The 19,544-nt window shown below is 43.2% G+C and overlaps 1 protein-coding gene across 2 annotated transcripts in view; it reads right to left on the reverse strand.

Moving 5' to 3' along the window:
• Positions 1 to 15,804, reverse strand: part of LOC114626625 (cytochrome P450 2C23) — a 24,681-nt gene extending 8,877 nt beyond the window's left edge. The window contains exons 1-6 of one of the 2 annotated variants that reach the window (XM_028774083.1): positions 15,548 to 15,804; positions 9,664 to 9,826; positions 3,744 to 3,893; positions 2,669 to 2,832; positions 2,015 to 2,191; positions 558 to 699 (exon numbers count right to left, since the gene is read on the reverse strand). In XM_028774083.1, the coding sequence (XP_028629916.1) occupies positions 558 to 699; positions 2,015 to 2,191; positions 2,669 to 2,832; positions 3,744 to 3,893; positions 9,664 to 9,826; positions 15,548 to 15,727 (976 nt within the window). In that variant the 5' untranslated portion in view covers positions 15,728 to 15,804. The remainder of the gene's footprint in view (positions 1 to 557; positions 700 to 2,014; positions 2,192 to 2,668; positions 2,833 to 3,743; positions 3,894 to 9,663; positions 9,827 to 15,547) is intronic. The other variant, XM_028774091.1, reaches the window with a different exon arrangement.
• Between the last annotated feature and the right edge of the window lie 3,740 nt (positions 15,805 to 19,544).

The raw sequence follows: 19,544 nt of genomic DNA on the forward strand, positions 1-19,544 counted from the left end.
TAAAGTGAATAGGATCTGTATACATGCATGTAAAGTGAATAGGATCTATATACATTGTATACATGCATGTAAAGTGAATAGGATCTGTACACATGCATGTAAAGTGAATAGGATCTGTATACATGCATGTAAAGGCATAGTGGAATCCAGCATTATATGTAATTAGTATATACTAAGAAAGAGAAAAAGAAAAATTCCGTCAGAGCTAAGAATCTCCCTTGAGGGGTTTGGTGCAGTTTTAAGGTGGGAAATAGAAGCGCACCAGATGAAGGAGCTCATGTGAGGTCACACAGCCTGGTGTTGGCAGGTTTGAGAGTGGTTTCAGCATGGAACCCAATACATCATTTGGTCAGTTACAGCTCCGTTTTTTGTCTCTTTTTCTAACATAGAAGGTTTGATATCCATAACTTCTATTTTTGAATTTAAATGAAAGTCTTTTAGTTCCTAAATGCATCTCTTCCTTTGCAGCATCATGGGACATAAGTCTCTGTTCCTCAAAGGCAAGGCCTTTCCCATGCAGCATGGCAGCCCCCACTCCCCTTCCTCACTCAGACTACCTTGCACCTCTTGATGCTTCAGAAGGAGCAGAAGCCCAAATCTCAGGGTGGTGCCGGTTGTCTCGGTGCCCGCTGTAAACAAGTTAGACCCACAGATGGCCAAGTTCTCCAGATCAAAATCAGATTTCCGGTTGTGCTTCTCCTGCAGACGATAGAGTTATGGGCTCTGTGAGCTCAAGAGGAGGCACCAGTTTCTTCAAATGCCACCACACACGATTCCCTCTTTACAAGATCCCTTTCATATCCTGTACTATTGGAATAGAGCAGTAAGTCGTGAAGCTGAATCTTCTGGGCTCAATTCTCAGGTTAGCCAGGACACAGATGTTGCCCCTGACATGTTACTTGATCTGTCCCCTTAGCCTCAGAGTGCTCTGGCAGAGATGGTAGGGTTAATGGGCAGGAAGTTCTCAGAACAACACCCCACATACACAAATACTTGGCGAATGATAAGCTCTTGTGCAGTATTTAATGAAAGAGACTAGTTTGATAAGCTCTGTTTGAGCCCAGTGTAGGAAGGTCACTGGTGCAGGACTGGCCAGCTTCCCCTTTTCTACCCAGCGATGTGGTTCTTCTGTAACACTCACCACTGTTAATAGCACTTGTTTGCTCTGTAGACCAGGCTGGCCTCAAACTCACTCAGATTTACCCATCTTTGCCTTGTGAGTGCTGAGATTAAAGGTCCGTGTACTATACTTTAATAGTTTTCTTTTTTCCCAGAGATTATGGTCCCCTCACATTCATTGGAATGACTAGGTCCATGCGGTGGACCTCCTTGGTAACTGAAGTAAGTGTAAATGCTTCAGCTAACTCAGGGAACTCAGGGCAGTGGAAGGAACAGCATTCTCTCCTCAGACATCTATTCAAGGGAACCTGGCTATACGTGTCAGCCCTCCCAGGAGGTAGAACTTATTATTGTGGAAACATGTACACTTACGATAGAGTCGACTGGCAATCTCATCTATATAGCTGACTGGGGGCCTTTTTTTTTTTTTTTGAGTCCTGGTTTCTCTGTGTAGCCCTGGCTGCCTTAGAACTCACTCTGTAGACCAGGCTTGGCCTCTAACTCAGAGATCCACCTGCCTCTGCCTCTGCCTCCTAAGTGCTGGGCTTAAAGGTGTGTGCCACCACTGCTTGGCTTAGCTGGGGGGCTTTTAACGTGGACAGTGCTGAGTTTCAGAGCTGGTTTTCAAATCCGGAGCTCTAGATGTGACTATAGAACCATGCCGTCTTCTCCAGTCATACTGTTGCCTGTTCTGTAGCATTCCAAGTACCAACAGCTGCTACTGGGTATGCCTAACATCCCTTATAGCTTATTTACAGTGCATTTGTTTCAAATCCTTTCTCCAGCAATCCATACAGTACCAGGATTACAACAGCTACCTTCATGTGGGACCACTTTCCTGCATCTTCACGAGGACTAAAATAAATAAAGGAAAGAGGTTCCCAGGGGCCTGTACCTCCTCAATCTTGCTGAGGAAACAGTCGATGTAGTCCCGAGGGTTGGTAGGATCCAGGGACTCCTGGTGCTCCTTCACTTTTTCTAGAATGAAATTTTTAACATCATCAAGTCTTTTTGAGAAATCTTTATGCTTTCCAGGGATATGCTTCATGAATGTTGGCCATAGGTTGTACATCTGAAAACGAAAGCGAGCAAACACAGAGTGTCAGTAATTCCCGCGTGAGGAGTGGTGTGGCTAGCACAGGGAAGGGGAAGGATGCAAAGAGGAGTGTCCTTCTCACCTATGGCTTGTCCTACCTCTGCTCAACCTCAGAGTCAGGGAGTGGAAATGTACCGAGTGGCTGTCAATGAAAGTGAGTGGGAAAGCCCTTCTTGGGTCCCTCCTTCCTTTCAGCCTTTAGTTTGCAGTGCAGGGCATCAAATCCAGGGCCTCACAAACATGAGACAAGTCTCTATGACTGAGCCACATTCCCAACAGACCAGTCGGAGCAAGCAGAGAGGGCAAACTTCCCCAATCGCTGCACTAAATGTTACCCATTTACTCCACACATACAGAGGGAAGGACGCTAAGCCCATAGGTCAAGGGAACCCAGAGCCTTTTACTGTGCAGTAGGCTTCCAGTAGACAAACACAGGCAGAACCCAGGTCTTACCTGGCACCATATAGAGTTTACTTCATGAAAATTTTTATTTAAAAGATCCATGAGGTTGAGGAATATCTTGTCGTTGTATTGGAATCGCTCGTTGAAAAGGATGGAACAGATCACGTTGCAGGGAGCACAGGCCAGGATGAAGGTGGGGTCGAAGGGCTGAGCTGCTGGGGGAAAGGATTGCAACACTGACACTTGTTGTTTGCAGTGCTAAGGATTGAACTCAGGGCCTTGCCCAAACCAGGCAAGTCTCTCCCACCAAGGTAGAGTTCCAGCGCCTTAACAATGAGCATTCTAGTCATCCTAAATTAGGAGTTCAAGAATTGGCCTCTTTTCAAATATATACATATGGGTTATTCGTCTAAACTTCCTTTACTAGGATGTAAGCATCTTTTAGCTGTATTAATTAACATATATATATATATGAGCATATACAGTATATCTGCTGTTAGTATATTCCATTGATCTTGTTCTAGCATGAGTTACTATATGCTCTATATAGTATTATACTATAATTATAATACATTTTGTTATTACATGTATATTGTAACAATGGCAACAAGCAAATTATAGAGCATTTATAACATTAGATATTATGCAAATGTTTTTCCCATATCATTAAAATATTTCTATTGGGTTTGATTTGCAGTCTGATTTTTTTCAAATAATGAAAATATATCTTTGAAGGCTGGGCAGTGGTGACACACGCCTTTAATCCCAGCACTTGGGAGGCAGAGGCAGGCGGATTTCTGAGTTGGAAGCCAGCCTGGTCTACAGAGTAAGTTCCAGGACAGCCAGGGCTATACAGAGAAACTCTGTCTCGAAAAACCAAAAACAAAAAAAAAAAAAGCAAGCAAGAAAGAAAATATATCTTTGAAATGTAGTAGTTTGTCCAAACATGCATCTAGTAAAGTGCTATGGCTGGAATGTGAATCCATCTGAGGCACTGCAGAGCCCTAACTGACAGCTTTGGGGATGATGTTCCTGTTCTGGCTGATGTCTTCACAGACTGGGTAGACCTTGGGCCAAGGGACCCCGCAAGGAGGAGCAAGGATTAGAAACAGGCTGTGGGTTTCACCTTCTGTTTTTCGTAATTCCTCCACAAGGCACTGGGCTTCCTCCTGCACCCTCTCTTCTAGGCTTCTCTTCCCCATCCCAAAATTCTTCAGTGTCGTGAGGGAGAAGCGCCGAAGGAGTTTCCACCTTTCTCCACCACTGAAAATAAGACCTGGGCAAAGAGACAGAACAGCAAGGGTCTTGTATTACAGAGGCCAACTTCCTTCCTCTCTTGCCTCCCCTGATTGAGTCTGTACTCCTTATCTGGACGGACAGCGGGCAGGTCAAAGCACATGGAGTACAGTTCAATTGGAGCATCTGTCATAGAAAATGAAAATCTAAACTATGGTCAAAAGGAGGCAGAAATGAACACAGAGGGTTGTTGGTAGGAGAATAACAGTACCATTATGGAAGGGACTTTTATCTGGCTCTGTTAAAAAACCATCAAAACTGCCATGTGATCTCATGGAGTTCTGTTTTGATACTTGTCTTAGTTAGGGTTTCTATTGCTGCCATGAAACACTCTGACCAAAAAGCAAGTTGTGATGGAAAGGGCTTATTTGGCTTATACTTCCAGATCATCTAAGACAGTCATGACAGGAACTCAAGTAAGACTGGAACCCAGAGGCAGGAACTGAGGCAGGTCATGGAGGCGGTGCTGCTTACTGGCTTGCTCTTCATGATTTGCTCAGCCTGATTTCTTATAAAACTACCAGCCCAGGGATGGCATCATCCAGAATGGGCTGGGCCCTCCCCCACTGATCACTAATTGAGAAAATTCCTTACAGCTGGATCTCATGGAAGTATTTCATCAACTGAGGCTCCTTCCTCTCTGATGACTCTAGCTTGTGTCAAGTTGACACAAAACCAGCCGCTACAACTGACCCCTTGTCAATTTGACACACAAACACATCCCTATTAGACCACAAATCTTCCTTTCTTATTCAGCTCCAAGATCTACATTCAAAAACATAAATAACTTTAAAAGTCCCACAGTCTTTACAAATTCAAACCCATTAAAATTTCTGTCTCTTAAAAATATTCAATCTCTTTAAAAATCCAAAACCTCTTTTAAAATTCAAGGTCTTTCAGCTGTGGGCACCTGTAAAAATCAAAATTAGATTAAATACCTTCTTCAAGAGGGAAGAGCCAGGGCACAGTCACAATCTGAACCAAGAAAAACTAAACTCCAATAATATAAATAACTCAATATCTAATGTCTGGGATCCACACATGATCTTTTGGGCTCCTCCAAAGGGCTTGGGTCACTTCTCCAGCTCTGCACTCTGTAGCACATAGCTTGTCCTCCAGGCTCTGTCTGGCTCTACTCCACTGCTGCTGCTGTTCTTGGTGGTCATCCCATGGTGCGGGCGTTTCCAAAACTGCTGAGGTCCCTCTCTGCAACTGCCCTGCACGTTCACCAATAGCCTCTCATAGGCTCTCTTCATGGTGTCAAGCCTCAACTTCTCTGCATGACTCCTTCAGTCCTGAGCCTTCAGCTGCCACTGAGGCTACACCTACACCAATGGCCTCTCCTGGCCTCTCACAGTGCCAAGCCTGAGCTGCTTTCCACAACCCCTTCATGCTTTCAAAATCAGTACCACCGGGACTCTTACCCGTTACCAAATCCAGCTCCCAACGTGAGATATAACCATGGTTGTCTCTGGAACATAGGCTCTCTGTACTCTCAGAAAATACTTTCCATAAGGTTTCAGCTCAGTGATGCTGGTCTCTTCTTTTTTTCTTCATAATTTTTTAAATTATTATCTTATTTATTTACATTCCAGCCATTGCACCCCCTTCCTGGTCTCTCTTCCCACAGTTCCTCATCCCATTCCTCCTCCCCTTTGCTTCCAAGAGGGTGCTCCTCCTCCCAACACCTCTTCCCTGTGGCCTCTGAAGCCAGACCAGGCAGTCCTCTGCTATAAATGTGCCAGGGGCCTCAGACCAGCCTCTCTATCAATGCTAATTTCTTAGCTCCAGTTAACCAGCATCTACTGTCCCAGTAACACAAAGGTTCACTTTAGAAGTTCTGGTATCCTGTTCATCACAGCTGATTCTTCAGCCAACCAATGGCAATTAATTCTGGTGAGCAAATGAAGAAACTAAAGATTTGAACGGTTGCCACTAGCAATGATATAAATGTTTAAAGATCAAAGAGGTAGGGAAAATATTGAGTTGATAATTACCAGGAAATGTTTCAACAATTTGATTAGTTATACACACATTGTAGCAATCTGTAGCAGTAGTTGTTCAAAGGCAACAGAAAGCCGGTTAGAATTTTAGCAGATATTCCACTGAGCAAAATATTATTCACTGAATGGCTCCCTTCCCCCAAAATAAGCTAAGCCCCAGTATCAGTTATGTGACCTGACTTGAACAGGGTCTTTACAGAGATATTCAAGTTAAAATGAGGTCACTGGATAGTCCCTAACCCAATGTGACTATCCTTATAAAATGGATACTTGCAGACACACATGCACACACACAATGTCATATTAACATGAACAAAGAAGTTAAAGTGATGTAGTTAAAATAAAAATTACCAGAAACCCACCAGGAGCTGGAGGGTCCGGATGAAACAGATTCTCTTTCACAGCTCTCAAAAAGGGACCAAGTTGCCAGCACCTTGATTTCACACTCTAGATCTCTCTATGGGACAAGGTTGTTTTGCTTTAAGCCCACTGAACTTGGTGCTTTGTTACCACATCAGTAGGGAACCAAGACACAAGGGAAAGGGAAACATTAATCAACGGCAGGTTTGTCAATGTTCACTGCTTCCTTTCCGCTGCATGCAGGTAAGGACCAGTCAGGAAATTTATAGGAAAATTGCAAGTTGATTTTCTCAAAGTTGGCAATACTTGCACATTTTAGGCCAGTAACTTTTCCCCACCTCAGCTCAATCCAGCCCAGCGGCTTCCAGCTCCAGTCAAAATTTTACAGAGAACCCCAGGAGCTCCTGAGCTGGAACAGATTTGAAAGTTTCTTCTGAGGACTGACTTTCACAGTTCCAGAAGGCGCCACACAAGCTTCCAAAGGAGGGAGACAATAATGTACCATCTATGATGCCTGTGAACACAACAACGAACACCATGGAATGGTGACCCTAAGGAGCGGTAGCGGCGTGCATGACTCAGTTGTAACCAACAGCTCTCTAATTGGAAGAAGATCTCTTCAGCGAGAGGGAAATCGTGATTGCTACTAGAAAGCTACCACACCACTTGGGGCTAGAGAAATCCTGGATGTTGGAGGAGAACCTACAACTGGCATTTTGCTAAATCAGCATAATCGCTAACAGCAATGTAAACATTTGTCCTTACACACACAGAGAAGTGTAATCCTCACCCCTCAGCAAGGAAACTTCTTTGCACCAGACAGAGACCGTTCCAGAAAGCCACGACGGATGAAGAACAGAGTTGTGGACCCCAGTCCCAACTGATATACATACCTACAACACAATTCTGAACCCAAAGCTCAGGGATTGTTTTGAAGGAGGGAGTGGAACAGGGAGTTTTCTGTGAGATTATATCTCCGGGATGTCAGAAGCGACACCCACAAAGTTTCAGCAACGTGGTTGATTAAAACCAACCTGAACAGGTGTCCCTGAGTTAGCATCAATGAACATGCTAACATGGATGAGGGTGGGGGTGGGGCATGGGGACCATGAGGTCTTGCGCCTACATAAAGAACTACAGGCAACTAAGGAATGCTGAGAACAGAAGAAATAGTCTTCCCCAAAGAAAAAGGTTTGGGTTATCCAATATCAAATGGTCAGCCCCGAAAATGTATAGAGACAAACAACATTATTCAGACTGAGCAGGTTGTATTTATGTGTTTAGGCACACACACATTCGCGCACGCACATGCACACCACAAATGAATGCAACAACAATTAATAAGAGTCCATGAACTTGAAGGAGAGTAAGGAGAAGTATATGGAAGGCTTTGGAGGGAGGAAGGAAGGGAAGAGAGAAATGATGTAATTATAGTCTTAAAGGAAAATTTAAAATATGAACAGAGAAGGACACAGCCAATGCAATCAACTTGTTTTGTCCAAAGGGAGGCTTGGCTGCTGCTTTATTTGGATGAATGTCCTTTGATCTTGAGAGGGGATGACCCGAAGCTCAGCCCCTTGTGTACCAGCATCCTGTATTATCTGTATTATCACATGTAGTTAGGGATTCGTAATACACTTTGAAAAGAATCGTTGCCCTTTATCTGGAATTCAACGTTTACAGTTTTAAATGACTTGAGAGAGACTCTTGGCTTTTCTTTTATTCTATAACATTTGATACATATAAAAGGCCGTGTGGCACATGCCTAAGTCTTGAAATACAATGAGATGAATTCTCTGTGAACCTGTATTCTACTGAGAATGGGAATATGACCGTGATTGTCATGGTTACTCACAGGCTGTTCCCCTCATCCTCCCTTCCCCTTCACCATCCAGGCTGTTGCTTAGCTCACAGTTCCTGCCCATTCTAGGCCTTGTTAGCTGCTGCCACCCCTCTCCCTCCTCCACCACCCCCAACCCCTGTAGGAAGCTACATTCCAAGTATTGCTTCTTTGCAGTCTCAGACCTCTGAGTAACGGCTCCTGTTATAAAAGCTTCTTATATTGGTTTCAGCTCAGTCATGGTCACAAAATGAATTTACAGGTAACGTAACCTGACTTGATGTTCACCTCAAAGGTGCTGTACAATCTGTTGTACGATAAAATCATGTTGTGGTCTTCATTCTTGTTTTTTTATTTTTGGAGTTTTTAAATCCGATGGGTTTTCTGGGTATAAGAAGCCTTTATTTTATTCATTGTAAATACTCTAGATTATGCCCAAGTTTATACTAACAAACTGATTCATAGTGAGCCCTGAATAATTCCAAGATGAGGGCTGGCTCTGCCAGAAGACCAGCCAAGTAAGTTGAAAAGGTTGGGTCCCGTGATATTACCCTGAACATCTAACCTCAAGATGCTGTAGGAAGCTCTGGGGATAGAGTTAGGACACATGACCAAAGATTCACAAGCTGGAAGCTAGCCCAATTGGAAACTGCTTACCCCACAAGCATGAGAATTGAGACCCTGAGCTTGAATCTCCAGTATATAAAAAGCTGGGTACAGCAATGCACACTTATGATTTCAGCACAGGAGTGGGAGGAGGCAGAGACAGGAGGATTCCTGGGGCTTGCGGAGTGGCCTAGCCTACCCAATTGGCAAGCTTCAGGTTCAACAAAAGATGCAGTGTCAAAATAAAAAGTAAAAAGCAAGGGTGACAGAGGACTGCTACACACACACATACACACACACACACACACACAAATACATAGAAACACACACATACACAAATACATACAAACAAACATACACGAACACATACAAATACACACACAAACACATGCAAAACACACTCACACAGACACACACATGTGCGTGCACACACAACTCTATCAAGCATACTCATATAATACAATCTCAGGCTACACTCTGGACACCAAGGCTATCGTGAGCTTTCCAGATGTGATTCAGTCTTTAAACCCTCTGTATTTGGAATCCTCTAAGATACCCTTGACAAGTCTTATCGGTATGTAATGAAACCGTGCCTAGCACCTTCCTAAGTTCTATGAATTATTGTACAAATAATTGAACCTGAAGCTGTCATGGAAGCCCCTCAAATTTTAGCCAGTTGATAAGATGTGCTAGTGACCTGGCATCTCTAAGGGTCTCTGTCTGTCATTTGTAGCAAGGCCAGTCTTCTTGGGAACTATGCCCGTCATGTCACCTATGGTATCTGTGATTCGACTTGCATTGGAATTTCAACACAGCATTGCAAGCATGTGGTTAGTTGCTATGTGCAAACCAGACATGGAAATAAGTTATTGATCAGATGTCTTTCCCCTAAATACCCAGGTGTCAAGGGAAGTTCGCCTGCGTTTTGGTTTGAAACATACCGTGTCCCTTCTGACTATCTTCAACAATGGGCAGAGGTCCTCTCCCAAGAAACTCATCACCTTGATTGAGTAGCGCTTCCTTCACCACGTCATAGCCATGTAGGACCACAGTAGGCCAGGATCCAAAGTACACAGTATAAACAGGCCCATACTCTTTGGCCAGCTGGAAGGAGACAGAAGAAGTTGCGTAAATGATGTTGTGAAATCTCTTTATTGGAAGCTTGTGAGTTCTGCACAGGGCTTGGCCTTTGCTCCATGAGTCTCATTTTTGGAATTTAACCCTAAGTATCCAGTATCTATTTTATTCCCTCATCTGTACATGCAACCTCAGTCAGCAAATTTTTACCGAGCATCTGGACTGCCACAGATACCACACCCCCTAGGAGTCACTGTAGAATTTAAAATCTACTGGATGTGAGAGGAAAGAAACAGTCACACTTGGGGTAGGACATATCCAACACACATTCTATCCATGAATGAAAATGTCCTTGTGTAGAACAGTACATATAGACATGGTGAATGTACAATGACTATACATGGTGAAAATTAAAAAAAAACAACCAAAGAAATAACATCTGTCATCCAAATGATGCCAAGTTCTATGGCAGTGATAAAGAATGTGGTACTGGGTGACAAAGAAGAGCTTACAGGGAAAGATCTAAAAGATGGTAGCACTTATATTAAACCAAAGATGTAGTATACACACCAAATGGAATTTTTTCTTAGTTATAAGGAAGAATGGAGCTATGCCATTGCAGGAAAACCAATGCAACTAGAAATAGTCATAGTAAGTTAATTGAGTCAGGGGAGGTTGGGAACCACACCTATGGCCCTGACCTACATTCCTATTCCCTCCCAAAATTTATAGAAAACTTGTGTGCATGCAAATCTCAATCAGCTGAGGTTGCATATATATGTATGTATGATGTGTGGGCAAATATGTAGGGGACTGCATATTCCATAGTATATGTGTGGAGGTCAGAGTACAGTCTTGGGTGTCAGTCTATTACCTAAATACCTTGTTTGAGACAGAGTCTTTTTGTTGTTTGCCACAGTACTGTATCTGCCAGGCTATCTAAATCACAAACTTCTGGGGAGTCTCTTATCTCTACCTTCCACCTCACTGTAGGAACATGGTGGTTACAGACACACACCGACTGTGCTCAGCCTGCACCACTCTGCTCAGCCTTAAGTGGTTCTAAGGATCTGAACTCTGGACCTCACATTTGCTTGACAAGAGCTTTATCACTAAATCATTTCCTCAGCCCCAACAGATATTTAATGTAAGTTTATGTTTCAATAATTCATTTAAAACTTGAGCATGTTTTCTTTCATTGGTGGGTTCCATATTCTATACAGATGCATAAAACCATATGTGTACAGATGACAATAAATTAGAAACTGTCCAGGGAGATACAGGGGATTAGTGGGCATGGGAAAGGGAAAGAGGATAGTGAGGAATGGGAGGAGTGTGCTCAAAGCATATTATATACTTGCATAGAAATGGTCTTCTATGACCCAGTATAATGCAACATTTTTGTTTTGTTTGTTTGATTGGTTGGTTTGGTTTTTGTGGTGGTTTGAATGTGCTTGGCCCATGGGAAGTGGCACTATTAGGAGGTGTGGCCTTGTTGGAATAGATTTGTCCTTATTGGAGGAAGTGTGTCACTGTGTAGGCAAGCTTTGAAGTCTCCTATGCTCAGGCTCCACCAGATGCTGAAGCGCCCCCTCCTGGCTGTCTGTGGAAGACAGTCTCCTTCTGGCTGCCTTCAGGTCAAGTTGTAGAACTCTTGGCTCTTCCAGCACCATGACTGTCTGCATGCAGGCTGCCATGTTTCCTGCTGTGATGATAAAGGACTGAACCTCTGAAACTGTAAGCGAGCCCCAATTAAATGTTTACCTTTATAAAAGTTGCTTTGGTCATGGTATCTCCTCGAAGCAATAAAATTTGCCTGACCTAGAGAGTACTTCTGTATTTTGGGATCCAGCCTGCCTGGCTTTCCTCTCCCGATCCCTCTCTGAGGTGAGACTCTTCTTTATAGCTTTCAGGGATAATGGGAGGAGAGTTTTCACCTGCATCCACCACAGCAGCTCACTTACCTGAACCTGAGCTCATGTGCATAGTTTTCTGTTACTGGAAATGACTCTTTATGCTGAGGGCGGGCAATTTCCCAACGTGTACACTGAGTTCTAATTCATTCAAGTTATAGTGCAAAGCACAGTCCTTCAAAGCTCTGAAAAGTTGTCAAATCTGCTATCTTTCCTTTCTCTCCCCTATTTCTTCCTGTAACTTCAAAATAAACCCTTAACAACATCACTGTCCTGAAAACTTTCCTGAGGCTCCCTTGCAAGTTCTACTTCACTGTCTCATTGTATCATGCCAGCTACTGGTGTTGACACGGTTAAAATAGTTCATTTAATGGCTCCTTCCTTTGGGCTCCAGGACACTCCACTCCTTGGTGGCAATTCTTACCTCACTATCTCCTCGTATTTAGTTCTCCTTGAGACTTCTATCTGGTCGACCCCTTTATTGGAGTGATCTTGAGATTACATCTCAGCCTACCCATTCCCATATGACCTCATCCAATTTCATGGCTTTAAGTACGTTCTGTCTCCCGAATTTTAAAAATTCAGCCCCCAACATTTAAGTTTCATATGTTAAATGACCTGCTCACATACTGACTCCAGTCATCAGCCAGTCTTTGAAACAGCATCTCTAAGACTGAGCTTTTCCTACACTCTACCTCCCTAATATCAAATAAACAAAAAGCCTGATCTCATAGTCTCTCCCATCTTATTCTGTGGGAACCTGCTCAGCTGAAATTTAGCAACCATTCTTTTTTTTTTTTTTGGTTTTTCGAGACAGGGTTTCTCTGTATAGCCCTAGCTGTCCTGGAACTCACTCTGTAGACTAGGCTGGCCTCGAACTCAGAAATCTGCCTGCCTCTGCCTCCCGAGTGCTGGGATTAAAGGTGTGTGCCACCACTACCCGGTCCATTCTTAATTCTTTATCTTGTACCTTTCAACAAGCCTGTGAACAGACCCTGTTGATTCTGTCTCACAGATACAGTTAGATCCAGCCACCCCTCCTAACCTCCACTGTTCTTATGCTAGCCCAGGACACCACCGTCTCCCCTGGATTATTGCTGCACGGATAGCCTGCCTCTTTTTAAGCATATTTATAATCTACCCCTAACTACAAGTCCACAGAGCCATGTGGTTAAAACATGTCACTTCATCCAAAACCTCTGATGGCCTGTGTTTTGGAATAGAAGCTAACATTCTTCCAGCAGCCCTCAAAATATCACAAGACCCACTCTTCTGAACTTAGCACTATGGCTGACTCCTGCCCATTTTCTTATTTCATCTGCACTCACCTCCTTTATATGCCTTGACTCTGCTAAGCACCCTTTGCTGTAGAGCATTGGACTTTGTTCCTTTCGTGTAGAATGCATTTTCCTCGGGTTACCTTCATGGCTTTAACTGCCATCTTACTTGGCAGCTTCTTACAAAACTAAGCATGGGACCCCGTGACTGTGTGTCCTTGGTGTCTTCAAAGAGCTGATGACTTAGGACTACACAGAAACCTACACATGGGTTTCTATAGCCATTTTATCTGTAGTGGCCAAAGGTGTAATTCAGACAGAAATCACTGCTAAGCCATGACAGACACAGAGGAATTCTTAGATGCTTATTATTAAGCAGAAGAAAACAACTGGAAAAGGTTTCACTATGTGTGACTCATCCATGTGACATTTTAGAAAATGTACAACTATGGAGACAGTAGAAGAGCTGTGGTTGCCAAAGCAACAGAGGGAGTTCTAGGACAGTGAAACTGTTCTGACTTTTTTTTTTTTCAAGATAGGGTTTCTCTGTGTAGCCCTGGCTGTCCTGGAACTCAGAAATCCGCCTGCCTCTGTCTTCCAAGTGCTGGGATTAAAGCCGTGCGCCACCACTGCCCGGCCTGTTCTGACATTTTAAGGGCAGATGCATACCGTTATACATGTGTCCAAGTGCAGAGAGTAAACTTTGAGCTCTGGATGATAACGATGGATTGATGCAGTTCCTCAATTATAAAACAAACCAACCAACCAACAAACAAAAACCGTCCCACTGGTGTGGGATGTAAACAGATGATTCTGTGCGTGGGTAGAAGGGGCAGTCTTTGTATCTAGGGCTCAGTTACACCATAGAACTCACTGTGGAGGGAGCAGGAACATCTTCTATTGAGGCGAGACAAGGCAGTCCACTTAAGGCAAAGCAATCCAAAGGCAGGCAACACAGTCAGAGACAGTCCCTGATCCTGCAGTTAGGGGTCCCACATGAAGATCAAGCTATGTGTCTGATATATGTGTGTGTGTGTGTGTGTGTGTGTGTGTGTGTGTGTCTGTGTAGGAGACCTAGGTCTGTCCTATGCACATGGTTGGTGGGTCAGCCTCAGTGAGCCTCTAGGGGCCAAAGTTAATTGATTCTGTTTGTTTTTTGTTTGTTTGTTTTTGTGGTGTTCTTGATCTGGCTCCTTCAATCCTTCCTTCCCCTCTTCCACAAGATCCTCCAAGCTCCACCTAATGTTTGGCTGTGGGTCTCTGCATCTGTTTCCATCAGCTGCTGGGTGAAGCCTCTCAAGGTGACAGTTATGTTAGGCTTCTGTCTGCAAGTATAGCAGAGTAGCATTGACAGTGCCAGGGGCTGGCTCTCTCTCATGGCACAGATCTCACCTAGTCCCACTGTAACTTGATATGCCAAGGCAGGTTGATATCCATGGGTGGCCTCCCCTTCTCTGAGGAGAAAGGGAGGAGGGGGTGGAGGGAGGGGAGGGGAGATGGAGGGACTGGGAGGAGAGAAAGAGGGGAAGTTGCCATTGGAATGTGAAGTAAATTAATTAATTAATGAAAACTAATCCTGGGGGGGGGATTAAAGTTGGGCCAGTACGATGACTCAGCAGGTAAAGGTGCCTGTCACCAAGTTTGACAACCTGTGTTAGATCCTTGGTGGAAAGAGTATCACCGCCTTCAAGGTGTATTCTAGCTTCCACATGTGTCCACGGCATGTGCTCTCAAGCACATTTACACATATGCATATGCCACAAACTAAATACATGTACTTTTAAAAGTTTGCTTCTTTCCATCTCTGCATTGTTGTTTGCTATAGTGAACGTGCAAAGACACAACTTGTTTTCATTCTGTTTGAGTCACCCTTATTAAAACGTGCTTGCCAAAGGAAGGGATTATTCTACTGTTATACATTAATATTCCCAGGACCAGAAAGACATCTTGTTATAAAATGTGGACTAATCTGTTCATCTAATAAATTATTTAGTTCAAAGATTTATAATCAGAGAACTTTTTATGCAGTTTCTCCATTGTGAAGACTGTATTTTCACACAGTACACTTATGGAGATATTATCACTCCAACTACAGCCGGGGGTGGGGTGGGGAGGGTGGGGAGCCAAGCCATACTGTTACAGGAGAGTGTTAGGGAGGGGATAGGTCCTCTTTAGAAGGAGTATCACAAAGTTACCCACAGATAATTTAGTATAAAATAGCAATGTACACGTTTATGTTTGCTGAGCTTGCCTTTTGGTGTTACATACTAATGGGGCCAGCTTTCATTTAAAATATGTTCTGATCCCAGAATCTTATTTAGAAGCCAACTAATATCTCCAGGTAGGTCGAGGCCTTTCACTATCTGCCCAGAAGCGATCCAGCTCTAAAAGGATAAGGATTATTTACATTTCTATAATACCAAAGAGAACACCCCAAGAGCCTACACAGTGAGCAGATCTAAGGAGGCAGTAGGATAGCCAGCACCTTGTGATCTGAGCAGAACCAATAGATAGGTGCTTAACCCAGAAGCAAACACCCTGGGATGAAAGCCCCTTACCTTGGAAAGCGATGCTGGGATGTCTTTGAGGTTCAGTTGCAGTATATTCCCAATAATGGGAAGAGGAGTGGGGCCAGGAGGCAGTCTCCCCACAGTGTGCATTTTTGTCCACATTGAAAGGAAGCTGAAGCATGTCACAAAAACCACGAGAGCAAGCGTAGTGAGTCCCAGCAGCTCCATTTCAGCCCTGGGATGGTAACCAAGGGTGCAAAGCTTAAGCCAGCGTGAGTGGTAGGTAGGAGTTCCCTGCCTGGGCAAAGGCTGCTTGGAGTTTTGGACTCGGGGGGGAAAAAAACCAAAACAGAATGGGGTTGGGTTTGTTTGTTGGAGCCTGAGATCAAAGACTGCTGCTTTTCCTTTTACTCAGAGAATCTGTAATTTTCTTTTTCTTTGTGTGTATACGATGTGTATGCATGCACACATGCGCACATTTTTGTGTTGGTCAGAGGACAATCGTGTATGTTGGTTCTGGATCCCCACCTTGAGATACATTCTTTATTGTTTGCCTTTGCATTTGCTAAGCTATCTGGTGGTTGAACTTGTGATTCTTCTGCCCTCCACCTCCACCTGAGTACCAGGATCACAGATGCACGCTACCACACCTAGCTTTACATAGATGTGGGGATTCGAACTCAGGTCATGCTTGTACAAGAAATGCTTCCTCCTTGAGCCATCTCCCTAGCTCTTGTATTTTCTAAGACTCTCTACTGCTTGTCCTTCTCAGCACTGAGAACTCATTACATACAAAGCTATGTTTCATAGGTTTCTAAGACTGTGAAGTAATTACATTCACAAACTAGAAATAAGAAGTTAAGATGCGTGCTTGAGGTGGTTTGGAAGAGTTTTCCTTAGAGAACAGGTATCAGTCAAATCTTTTGTGTCCATCAACAAGTAATTGAATGAAACACAGTATATTCATGCTTAAGAAGGGATGAAATTCTGACATATACTACAAGGTAGAGGAAGCCTGAAAACTCTATAACAAGTGAAAGAACCAGATATAAGGGAAAATTCTTGTGTGATTCCACTTGTATGGGGTATCTTGAATAGGCAAATTAGTATGCCCAGGGAGTGGATAAGAGAGGTTACTATGGGTTGGGAGGAGGAGGGAACAGGAGGCTATTGTGTCATAGGTACAGAGTTTCTATTTGGGATGTTTCTGAAATATTGATATATTCTGAAATATATTGATTCTTCTGAGACTATTGATACTATTGTTGGTCATACAGCATAGTTCATGTACCCAACGCCACTGAATTACACACTGTAAACATGGCAAAATGGCTTTTCTCTTTAGATGAGGTTTTGCTATATGGACTTGGCTGCTTGAACTTGTGGTAATCCACCTGCCTCAGACTCCTGAACACTAGGACGACAGGTCCATGCCATCATACCAGGCTAAAATGGTAAAATGTATGTTGTGGTAAATTTTACAACACTAAAAAAGTGTTGATAGTTGAAAAGTTATCTTGTTTTTATTTGTATCTAAAATAATCAATCTCTGTTGAGGCCAAGTTGGCCTTGAGCTAATACTTAATTGTAGGCTCTGGAGCACTGGAATTACCACACTATGCTTGGTTCTTTAAAATAATAAATCTTCTGGTTATTCTTCAAGTGTATGGCTGTTTCATGGTCTAATTTACTGATTTTAAAGATCCAAAGATAAGTCTGCTGTAGAAATAAAAGTTAACGGCATGTAGCACTAAAATTCTTAGGTAAATGGTTTCCTCTTCATGCTTACCTCAGAGCCAGCTCTGTATTGCCCAGAGCAGATTATTTCCTTTCAGTAATCAAGCGTATCTTGGTTTTATTTTTTATTGAGACAGGTGAATCCACAAGAGCGGAAGGCTGTTTTAAAGCTATCTAATCTATCAAGCCCTGACAATAATCTTAGAAAGCTTTGCTTCCAAATATTCTTTCTAGTCCTGGAGGAACCCAGCAAGGCATGACAAGATTTAGGAGGCCCTCCATGGTCTATGTTGCCCTTCCCTCCTGACCCTGCTTTTGGTGCTCCTCTTAGGTGCTTCCATCCCTACCTGTACAGTGTTTACGTGAAATTGTTTTCCATTTGTCAAAGGATCTGGTGCTGGAATTTTCATAGTTATCATTTCAACCTTCTTGTAAAAAAGATTACAGCCAGAGATATACTTTAAATACCATACAGTCTGTTCTTCTATAATGACTAGCTGTACTTAATATAGATTTTAAATTAAAACTTAGAATGCTTTCATGACTCCTAAAGAAAGTGCTACACTCATTTCTCTCCTCAGATGAAGGCAACCATCTATTTTTATATGTATAGATTAGCCTGCCTTCAGTGTCTTCGTTCACTCAGAATGTTTTCAAGGACCATCCATGCCGGGCAGTGGTGGCACACGCCTTTAATCCCAGCACTTGGGAGGCAGAGGCAGGTGGATTTCTGACTTCGAGGCCAACCTAGTCTACAGAGTGAGTTCCAGGACAGCCAGGGCTACACAGAGAAACCCTGTCTCGAAAAACCAAAAACCAAACCAAACCAAAACAAAATAAAAACAAGGACCATCCATGCTGGAGTGTGTCACTACCTCATTCCTTTTCATGACATGACAATGGTTTGTCCAGTCACCAGCTGTAGGATATGCTTTAGTGTTTTTGAGCGAAGAACCGTCAGAAGGTATTCTGAAGTAAATTACAACCTGCCAGCAATGTATAAGGATTCCAATTTCTTGCTATCATTTATTGTCATTATAGGCAGCCTACTGTATTTTCCTAAAAACAAACGGCAATATATTGCTGTATTTCTATTGCTGTGAATTTTCCTGTTCAGGTAGGAAGCCTTCCTGCTCTGGTAGTATAAAGTTATGTTGGCTGAAAAAGTTATGTCCCCTTCCCCAGGTCACACCTGCTTCCTGGGGACAACCTACCTAGAGTGTTTGGTACATGAATAGAAAGCAGAAGAGTTGTTTGAATGGTTTTTCCCTCCAAAATGTCTCCACTTACTGGTAAGCTAGGATTTGCATCTTAATAGCTATATTAAGCCTAATTGCAATTCATGCATAGAAGGGAAATTCGGAGAAACTGGGTATTTGATTCCTCCAGTTCTGTTCAGCCTTACTCTCTTGACTTTGAGTTCTGTGTGTGTTGGACAGTTGCACCAGATGTCACCTCACTTTCCCCTCGTTGCGTCTCCACTTCACGTAAGCACCTTAGTGGTTTTACTTTAGGAATCCCTCAAGACCATAAGCTGTAGTCAGTCCACATACATGCTCAACCCAGCACAAGAGTTAGTACCCCAAGGGACAACCTTCAGTGAGAAATGAGTGTCAGTGATTACTTTTCAGTGGAGACAGCAACCCTCCTGACCCAACAGAAGAGGCAGTTTGATTATGAAGTTAAATTTCAACAAAGCTGTAAAGAGTAACCTAGTGCATGTCCGGAAAGCTAGATGTAAAGTCATCAATGGTCAATCCAGAAAAACAGTCTCTGCTTTCTTAGACTCAACAGTCTCGTGGGAGAGTGAACTCTTTAAGGTAAGACCACCTAAACAGCAAGAACCTAGTGTTAGAAAAGTAAAAAACGCGTCCACTGAAGCACAAGCTTATTGCATTGGGTTAGCAAAACTACCTCAATCCATGGATCTCTAGAAACATAAACAAGGTCCATTAAGAGTGTGTAAAGTGTTCAGTGTTGGGGCAGGAGAAATGGCTCAGTGGTTAAGAGCTCTTCCAGAGAACTGAGGTTTGAGTTCCTAACACCAACATGGCAACTCAACCTTTTGTAACTCCAGTTCCAGGGGACCTGTCACTCTTCTGGCCTTTGTGAACACTGTACAGGTGTGCACTTGCATACATATAGGCAAATACTCATAAAGTCAATGTTTTAAGTGTTTAGTGTCTGCACTGGCTATTTTTACGTAAACTTGACACCAGATATAATTTGGGAAAAAGGAACCTCAATTGTGAAAGTATCCCCAATAATTGGCCTGTGGTCCATTTCATTGATGGATGGTAGATGTGGG

This window comes from Grammomys surdaster, unplaced genomic scaffold (assembly GCF_004785775.1).
Source record: "Grammomys surdaster isolate TR1022 unplaced genomic scaffold, NIH_TR_1.0 66, whole genome shotgun sequence".
NCBI lineage: Eukaryota > Metazoa > Chordata > Mammalia > Rodentia > Muridae > Grammomys > Grammomys surdaster.